The sequence below is a fragment of the Sapajus apella genome, unplaced genomic scaffold (genome assembly GCF_009761245.1).
Source record: "Sapajus apella isolate SASKATOON/1434 unplaced genomic scaffold, GSC_monkey_1.0 scaffold12, whole genome shotgun sequence".
Lineage (NCBI taxonomy): Eukaryota > Metazoa > Chordata > Mammalia > Primates > Cebidae > Sapajus > Sapajus apella.
The window spans coordinates 24,644,025-24,654,154 of record NW_022436952.1 but is presented as its reverse complement, the minus strand read 5'-3'; the positions used below and the strand labels follow the sequence as shown (position 1 = coordinate 24,654,154).

Here is a 10,130-nt window from a genome sequence, read left to right as displayed (position 1 = left end):
TCTTTTTTTTTTTTTTTTTGAGACGGAGTTTCGCTCTTGTTACCCAGGCTGGAGTGCAATGGCGCGATCTCGGCTCACCGCAACCTCCGCCTCCTGGGTTCAGGCAATTCTCCTGCCTCAGCCTCCTGAGTAGCTGGGATTACAGGCACGCGCCACCATGCCCAGCTAATTTTTTGTAGTTTTAGTAGAGACGGGGTTTCACCATGTTGACCAGGATGGTCTTGATCTCTTGACCTCGTGATCCACCCGCCTCGGCCTCCCAAAGTGCTGGGATTACAGGCTTGAGCCACCGCGCCCGGCCCTTTCCTGCTTCTATACTGTTCACATAAGCGGCGTGTGCCCATAAATAAACTCTTTCATTATAAAAAGTGATTTTCAATTAAAGAGGATTTCATCCATCTCCAAGGAGTTGATTTATAGTCCGAAAAAGCCCCTCCAATCTTTTCCATTCTCCAGGAGCTGTTATATTCACTATTTCAGAATGAGGTCATACAAAGAGGGCAGAGGCAGTGCTTGCCTTGCTCAATACTGTATTTCTAGCACACAAGACAGCTTCATATTTACAGACTGCTGGATTCTGCTTATTCATGTTCATGTAGATGAACTTTGCTTTGCCTCAGGATGATGACATTCTATTGCTCTATTTAGACTGGGGTGTGACAAAGAATGGTATTTTAAAAAATGAATTTCTACTTGTCTTCCATATTTAAACTACCAATTGTAATTTTAATTGATTTTTAAATCAATAATGCATGGTATAAAATTCAAAGTGTACAAAGAACTGCACCAGTCAGTTTCACTTCACTGAAACTTATTTGTTCTCCCTATAATCAACCAGTATCTCCTATGTTTGTGATCCTTCCAGAAATATTCTATGCACTCAGAAATGTGTGTATGTGACCTTGACTTTTTTTTAACTTAATAATGTATCTTGTTAAGTTGTAGGATCTTTCCTTAGTGTATGAAGCCATCCCATTCTTTATAATGGATGTGTAGTATTTCACTGTATGGAGCTATCATAATAATTTGAACCAATTTCCTAAAGGTGGACATTCAGGCTTTTTCTTTTCTTTTCTCATGACAAATAATGCTCACTGAACAACTTAGCATTTTTACCATCTACATAAATGAACAATTTCCCCATCGAGAACAGGGTATGTCTCTTCACTTGTTCAAGTCCTCTTTTCTTTTTTGCAGCAGCACTGTAAAGTTGCCTTCATTTAAATCTTGCCCATTTCTTTTATACTTTATTTTTAGGTGTTTTTTGTCTGTTTTTGTTGCAGTTGGAAATGAGGGTCTTTTCTTTCATCAAGTCTTCTGATTATTTAAATAGAGGAAACAACATAACAAATTTTTTTAATGTAATTTGTACCCAGCCACTTTTCATGATTTCTCAATTTATTTACAAATCAATATACATTAAAGCAATCTCTTAGAGTGGCAGTGGCAGTTGAGTGGATGTAACAACTTACCCTTGCAATGGTTCAGTATTTATGAGGACAGACTTACAATTTTAAAGCGGTTCATTTTAAAATAAGATGATTCAACACTTGATAGTGGCTAAAGTAACACATGGATGATCACAAAAAGCATTTAATATTTGTGCCTTACTATATTTACACAGTTTACATCTATATTTATGCAAATAAAAATATAAATTTTTAGATGGCCAACATGAACTTCCCTGCAAAACTGTAGCAGTTGTGTGACCATGAACCTTTTCTGCATTGATGTGAGTAAGTGTGTGGACAGATCTAGTCAGATCAACAGTGAAATCTATTGCTAAACCCTTGTTATATCTGCAGTACACAGATCACTGCCTGTCTACGAGCCTCCCTCTCACTTTGGTCCTCTCTTGATTCCCAAGTCAAGCCCCCATCATCTTGCCCCTATTCTACTACAAAGGTCCCCTTGACAGCTTCTCAACTTGGCCCCACACTCCACTCCACGTCTCCAACTCCTCTCTCCCTCTGGTCAGCTATATCCAGTCACATTGGTTTTCCAGCAGCTTTGAACATTTGATAAGTTCTATCCCATACAGGCCCACGGGAATTATTCTCATTATGCCAGGAAACTGACCAAGGCTGGCAGCTTCTCATCCTCCAAGTAAGCCTAACTGTCATGGCTGCAGAGGCACCTTCCCTGAACAGCTATCTCAGGCTGGCCTCCCCAGTTATTTCTATCACAGCACCCTTTCACTGCATTCTCACAGACCTGTGGATTCAGTGGTTATCTGCCATTTACTGTTTGACTTTACTAGAACAGCAGGGACTATATCCCTGGTGCCTGGTACATACCAGGCACATGGTGAGCCTTAATATTTGTTAAAAGAACAAACAAAAAGAAGGAAGAGCAAGAGGGAGAGGGGAAAGAATACCTCAAAAATTTCAAATCCAGCAATATCCAGGATTCCAATGAAAGATGCTCCCTGACGTTTGGTCCTATCCAGAGCTTTATTGATACGGTGAACTAGCCAGCGGAAGAGACGCTCATAAGTAGCTTTTGCCAATGCTTCCACTGCAAAATCTGCCTGTAATTAGATCACAAAAACCTTTTATTCTGGAAGCAATCTCAACAAAGCATTAATAGCTGTTTTATGGAATTTAATGTTATACAGCACTCAAAAAACCCGAGATGGCATTTACTACTTAATCATGTCTCAATTTTACACATCAATAGAAGGTAATATTAGTACAATTAAATGAAGACTGGGAATAATGAATTTGAGGGACGGGTAAAGATACCCAGTAAAAATAAGCTCCTCCCCATGAGCCTGGGTTCTGGACAGCACTATCCACCTTGATTCAGCTCAGTTAGCTGGCACCTTTTCTCTGCTGCACCACCCAGCACAGGAACGAGGTAGTGGGGGCCCTTCTGCTGGTCTGGTTCCCAAAGTATGCAGATTTTTCTACTGGATTATCTATCTACCTGGGGAAAACTGGAGATTATAATTTGACATTTCCTTTTTTAAAAAATATCACCTTTAAAAACATTTTGTTTTGAGACACAGTCTGGCTCTGTTGCCCAGGCTGGAGTGCCGTGGCACAATGTTGGTTCACTGCAAACTCCGTCTCCCGGGTTCAAGCAGTTCTCCTGTTTCAGCCTCCTGAGTAGCTGGGACTACAGGTGCCTGCCACCATGCCCGGCTAATTTGTGTATTTTTAGTACAGAGAGGGTTTCACCATGTTGGTCAGGGTGGTCTTGAACTATTAACTTCAAGTGATCCACCCACCTTGGCCTCCCAAAGTGCTGGGATTATAGGCATGAGCTACTGCGCCCTGACCCTTTTAAAAATTTTTGAAAACAAAAAAGTAAATATACTAAAAAAAATTCAATTAGTACCTAAAATCACCCATGTAAGATAGTTTTTATGGATTCAGTTTGTTACATGTCAATCAGAAGGCCAAATGACCGTGGCTTATTATTTAAACAAATCAGTAATAAGAATGAACATTCAACCTACTTGTTCTTTGGTCTGGGCTTTTTGCACATAGTCTCGGCCGACCTTGATCCGGGGAGTCAGGATGGCCCGAGTAAACTCCATCACATTCATCCCAAGAAGATGGCAGAGTTTCTGTGCAACTGAAGTGTAAAAAGTCTCCTAAATATTATATTTTTTACTTATAATCTAGTCATGATATATTCAATAAACACTTGAAAAACCTTAGTAATAATAAAATTGTATTAAGAAATAAATAAAAATCTTAAAATCAGGCAAGTTTTAGGTCTGATGAAAAATACCTTCCATCCTTTGAAATTAAGACACACTCATTTTTAGGCCACAGGAGAGGGCTAGTCAGCATTTGACTGCCTTGTCTATTTATTCATTTTTTTAGAGGCAGGTTCTCACTATGTTGGCCACGCTGGAGTGCAGTGGCTATTCACAGGTGTGATCTCACTATTGATCAGCACGGGAGTTTTGACCTGCTCCATTTTCAACTTGGGCTATTCATTTCTCTTCAGCCAACTTAGTGGGCCCTACTGCTGGGACGTTACCATACTGACACTGAACGTAGTATAGACAACTGATAGGCATAGCACATGACAGCTTAGTATTCCTGCGCTCAAGCCATCCTCCTGCTTCAGCCTCCCAAGTAGCTGGGACTACATAGCTACCATGTCCAGCCTCCTTGCCTTTGTAAGAGGGACCTGATCCTCTTCTACTTATGCATCATTTAAAAATTTCAAAGCCAAGCTATACTAATATATGCTTTACTCTACATTTTAGATGGCTCCATTTTAAGTCTATTTAATCATGTAAAAGCCATACAGAGGACGGAGGAAAGAGGCCCAACTGCCGGTCAAACTACTTTGATTGAATGATACACAAATGGTCTTGGAAGTCATCAGTCCTAAGATGAGGTGCCACAGCTTGGTCAGAAAATGGTGACCAAGAAGCAGCAGGAGGGGCAGGTCCCTTAGAAGAGCCACACAGAATTAAATTGTTATCAAGCCTCAAATTGGTTACAAAAAAGGATTATTTCAAGGGCAGATAACGTGACTTTATGTCAGCCTTCACTGGCCACAGTGGATTGTGGATGCCTCCATGAGGCAAGATAACTAACTTACTGGAGTAATCAAGCAGTCGAGGCAATATAGAGATTCCTCACTTTTCTTTTTGTCTCCAGACCATCTGAAGCAAACTGATATATATATTTAAGTATAAAATTTAAATATTAAAACATATTATTAAAATATTAAATATATTGTTTATATATATATTTTTTTGATTCACAAACTTTTGTTCCTGACCAACGCAAATTTAAAACCATTTTCAACATTTTAAAATGGGAACATTTCCTCTTAAAATCTAGATTTCCATTTTTCTTTGAAAAGTCACTTACTTTTGCCAAAAGTGACTTTTCAAAGAAAAGTCACTTGGGTCTGTATTCCTGACGCTGGCTGGAACTCAAGCAGCTACAGCTCCCTCTCAGGTAAACATGTGGCCTCCTGAGGCTGAGTTCTCCTCCCTCAATTCCCAAGGACTCCTCTATACTAAGGTAGAGACCATGGACGTTTTTCATCCTACGCTCTGTCCCTTGCCCTCATTTATAGAATCAGGGGGACCCTCATATAAGCACACGAGGTTGTCACTCTACTCGAGAGTCCCTTGGGAAACACTTCAGAGGTGCTTTTATGCTTGCTTTGTAACACATTCTTGGAGTGCACAACAAGCCATCGAAATAGAAATAAAGTGAGTATTCATTCAGTTTACCTGTATTTTCTGGCATGGAAGCTTGATCAGTATTTCTCTCCTTTTTGAAGGAAATATTTCCAAACTGTAGCACTGAAGATACTACTTTAAGCATTGCTTCATATTGATAAAAAGAAAAAAAATTAATATTGCCTCAAAATGTAACAGAGAGATACTCTAATCTATTTTATGCTAAAAATTAGCTATACAAAACTCTTCAGTAAGATATGTCTTTTCAGGATTTCATACAATTCATTAGTTTCCCAATCATTTTCTAGTTTAGGTGATTGACCCCAAATTTCTAAGTCTTAGGAAAGTGAGTATCAGGATCTTAGAGAAATCACACATACACAGAATTTCTTCATGAGAGAAGCCCATTATACGCATTGCTTCCATAGTCTCCTGGAAGTTATCTTTGTCTTGCTGTCCCGGAATAGGGATATAGCCATTGGAGAGAAACCTGTAGTTATTAAATCCTTCAAGGAGCAAATCGGCTAAAAGGAAATACAATGGAATAAAATTTAATAAATATCCATAAAGACAACTAAGCCATACCTGCATTCAACCTGTGCCAATGTCACAGGAGAACCGGGGTCACCATGCAACCCATTGCTAGCAAAATGTTTTTTTTTAAATATATTCATGTAAATACACAAACACACATTTTTCCATTATCTGTACCAATGAAGGAAAAAGATGTTAATAGCACAAAAACCTTAACAGGAGTTTTTGGGATAGCAGTTTGTACAATATTCTATTTGAAATCGGTATCTGGGAAATGATGTCAATTTTCCAGATTTCAAGACTTTATGGTTTTCAGATTTAAATATTTGAGCCCTCTTTTTTGAAGAAAAGCTTTTAAATCCATATTCTATATTCCTATCTTAGCAAGTAGTTTGCAGCAAACACTATAAAGTTAATCTGAAAACTATCACAGACATAAGCTAGAGATATAGATGATGTGGACCAAGCAAGTCCCAAACCCAGCAAAGGCCCTGAAACACTTTGTCCAAGCCAGTTTGCTTGGTGGTTAACTTGCCTTTAGAGTGATGATGTGATGTGACGCAGCAGACTATTATAACAGGTACCCCAATGTCTACTTGTACTGTAGGGGCCATGAATTAAAGAGAACTTACTCTATTGATAAATGCATTCTTGAGAGCCAAAGAATATTTCTCAGGAGTGCTCAAAATAGCAGGGCTATCTATCCTTATAACAGATGTGCAAATGTGCTACCAACTTTCTTTGTGACTGGCTCTTGCTCTACTGCAGAGAAGTTCTACAGGTCATCCCATCCCGTAATTCCTGTCTACATCATTTAATTTCTAAGGGTACTGCCTGCTGCTTTCTTTTCCTATTTCTTTCAAGACTTTGATTATCTAAAAGAATTTATTCCTATTGCAGTTATTGCCAGTCTGAAAGCCTAAGTGTTTTCTTCTCTTTAGCATTACATATTGCATACTCTTGAACTTTTAGTCTTTCCTTGGCAATAACTCTATTTTTTTGTTGCTTGATTTTTCCTTTGCAGGTCTTTCTCTGATTAATTTTTGGGTTCAATGGTTTCACAGATGTCTGTGGTTAGCAAAAGCCTAGACGCCAGATGAGAAAAGTATTAACTGTATATGTGTCTATTTTGATATCTAGATAATATCCTATACCACAAATACAAAAACACTAAATTTGAGAATCAGAAGAGATGGGAAAGTTATGCATCTTATCCTCTCCCTCACATGTTGCTAAGCAAAATTCTGACCCGGACTAGAACTCTCCTTTGTACCGTGCCCAACTCTAAGCGTCTAGTCCTTGTGATTCGTGACATTCAATCAATCAATCAGTTGAAATCTACCATAGGCTCTTTCTAGTATTAATGGAAGCAATAACATATACATTCAGTTGTAAATTTAGAAATTAAAATATTTATTCTACTTAATTTTATTAGGTAAATTTCTTTTCCCTTACTTTTTATATTTTAAAATGTTGAAACAGAATTGTAAAATATGCAACATTTATCTTCTAATTTTAAAAATTTTAAGAAGAAATAGAAGTACAAAAGATTATATTATCTATAATGCCTGCTGCTTAAAATAAAGTACTTAGCCCATGGCATGGGCGTTCAATTTCATTTTGATTTTCATGATTTAACCAGCTGGAAATTTGTTTTGTGTGTAAAAAATTGTTTCTCAAAGTTGTTTTTTGTCAAAAAATATTTAAAAAGATGTTCCAGTGAATATAAAATAGTAAAAACCTTTGTAACTTACATTTTAGGTGTTCCCCTGCTCCAGATAACAACTGGTAAAAGATATGAAAAGTACGTTCATCTTTAGCCTGACGAACAGCACGAGACTTTTCCAGAAGGTCTGAGCAAAGATGGTTAAGAAATAAATTATTTAATTCTTAAATAAATAGAGGCCATCTTTCAGTGTCCATATAAACTTAAATCATAAAACATCTCCTTTCTCTGATATATATAAACTATCCTGCAATGAACTATTCTAAATGATTATCTTCCATCTGTGAAAAAAGAAAATACATGTAACTTATGTTCCTAACTAATCTTCTAGAATCATTGGTCTGGGAAGGAACTTAAAAGATTATAGGTGCTGGCCAGGCTCGGTGGCTCACACCTGTAATCCCAGCACTTTGGGAGGCCCAGGCGGGCAAATGACGAGGTCAAGAGATTGAAACCATCCTGGCCAACATGGTGAAACCCCGCCTTTACTAAAAATGCAAAAATTAGCTGGGTGTGGTAGCGTGCGCCTGTGGTCCCAGCTACTCGGGAGGCTGAAGCAGGACAATCGCTTGAACTAGGGAGGCAGAGGTTGCAGTGAGCTGAGATCATGCCATTGCACTCCAGCCTGGTGACAGAGCAAGACTCTGTCTCACAAAAAAAAAAAAAAAAAAAAAAAAAAAAAGGTTATAGGTGCTTCCCTCATTCCCTCACTCAGCTGTGCTTTACGCCATCCTTCTCCTAATGTGGATTACATTCAAAGAATACCACACTATACAAGGAACTATAAGAAGCTGTTAAAGTACAGTTGTTTAAGGCAGGAGAAAGAAGCTCTATAATACCAGATTAACACAATTTTATAAGTAAGGAAGCCATGGCACAAGGAAATTAAGTCAAAATAGTATAGCTAATAAGCAGTACAGTTAAGAATCAAAAACTTGTCTGGACTCCAAAATGCATGCTGAGTGCCCACACTGCTACCCTATTGAAAGCCTCCTACATGGGAGGTACTGGCCCCTTCATATCCAGCAGCACATGTAACTTTCCCAAATACCTTGACAGCTATGATGAGATTAAGCACTAGTCTTCCCTCTGCTGCTCTGAAGAGCCAGTGCAGCCAGTACCTCCGCCTGCTGCTACTCACCCTGCCTGGGCTTCCCAGGGGGCAGGCAGCATAGTCTCCAGCAGCTCCTGTGTTTCAGATCACTGCACACCCAGCTGTGTATCTTATCTGGGGTTCAGATCCACAATGTCTTGATGCTCCTGGAGTGTCTATGAGTTGACAGTCACACTGGGCTCTCAGAGAATGTGTCTCACTGCTTTGGAAGATGATTGCCTCTTTTGAGGTAAACCTTCCCTGTGGCCACCAAAGTGAATTAATTCTGTATGTGTCAGATAGTCAGAATTTTAAATCAGACTATTCCACACAACCTCCACGTCTGGTGAAAGACACACTCATATGAATCATGCTCTGACACACCTATATGAAGAAAGCTGAACTGCACATTCATTCTCCTGTCATTTTCAAGTATTTCCAGTTTTTGCTGGCTGTGAGTATATTTAGAGACATAAAATACTGTTCTTAACCAGAAAATCATGGTCTATCCCTGAAAGGACAGAAACAATGTATTTCTATCACTGGAGATTATTCTAACAAGCATCAGAAAATTGTTATCTATGTATACCTCTTCCTAATTGGCACACTATCATTCAGAATCATTTCTATTTTATTACATCTCTAATCAAATGTTTTATGTATGTATGTATGTATGTGCATACACATTATAAACTTTCTGATGGCCATTTTAGGCAGGTGACATTTCTTAGGACTATTCTATGTATTTGACATTTTATTTTTTTCTTCAGTTTTATTCTACTTAACACTAATTGAAACTACTTTAACTCTGTAATCTTATAAGGATTGTTTCAATGAGCACATGCTCATCCTTCTAACATCGATGGTAAAAAGTGGGCTAACAGCAATAGGGGAAGTGAACTGCATTCATCTAAATGTCCCATACCACACAAACACTGTGGCACTCTCCACATTCCCAGCCATGTGAATAGGCTATGGCCTGGTTCTAAAAACAACAAAACATTTTGGAGTTAATATTCAGTAGTCAAAAGTATTAGAGCAAGGCACAATATCTCTGGGCTCAAGTTTTATCTATTATCTGGATTTTGGGAGTGATATCACAGAGGGTTGCCATGGGGCTGGAAGAAGACTAAATCATTCTTTATTTTGGATTATACAATTATAAAAAAGGATACATGTTTCAATGTTGGCCCCAACGATATAGCCAGTTACATCGAAGTTGATCCGAATAAATTTGCCCTGAAAATAAATTAAAAAGAGAAAGTTGAAAATTATAAGTATATACTGGATCTGAACACTATAATAAACTAAGAAGACAACATGCCCTACCAAGTGTCCATGAATTAGTTACAATAATGGATCTTATATATTGCCTCAAACAAAAAGAAAAAAGAAAAAAACAGGCCTTGATACATTTCAGAAAGTAGCAATAGAATAGGCTACTTTCCTGGACTACAACATAATAAAATTAGAAATTATAAACAAAAGGAAAGTAGTGGGATCCCAGTCATTCAGAGCTTTTTTAAAGCTCTTCTAAATAATCTGAAATATAAGAGATTTTAATAGTTTTAAAGGACCACTGTATCCAGCACTATAATGGTAGATTTAAAAAT

The 10,130-nt window shown here is 38.1% G+C and overlaps 1 protein-coding gene across 10 annotated transcripts in view; it reads right to left on the bottom strand.

Moving 5' to 3' along the window:
- MYH10 (myosin heavy chain 10) overlaps positions 1 to 10,130 on the bottom strand; it is a 154,099-nt gene that overhangs the window by 68,823 nt on the left and 75,146 nt on the right. For all 10 annotated transcript variants that reach the window (XM_032280316.1, XM_032280319.1, XM_032280315.1 and 7 more), the window contains 6 exons: positions 9,693 to 9,756; positions 7,453 to 7,551; positions 5,545 to 5,688; positions 5,216 to 5,311; positions 3,464 to 3,582; positions 2,378 to 2,530 (listed from right to left, as the gene is read on the bottom strand). In XM_032280316.1, the coding sequence (XP_032136207.1) occupies positions 2,378 to 2,530; positions 3,464 to 3,582; positions 5,216 to 5,311; positions 5,545 to 5,688; positions 7,453 to 7,551; positions 9,693 to 9,756 (675 nt within the window). The remainder of the gene's footprint in view (positions 1 to 2,377; positions 2,531 to 3,463; positions 3,583 to 5,215; positions 5,312 to 5,544; positions 5,689 to 7,452; positions 7,552 to 9,692; positions 9,757 to 10,130) is intronic.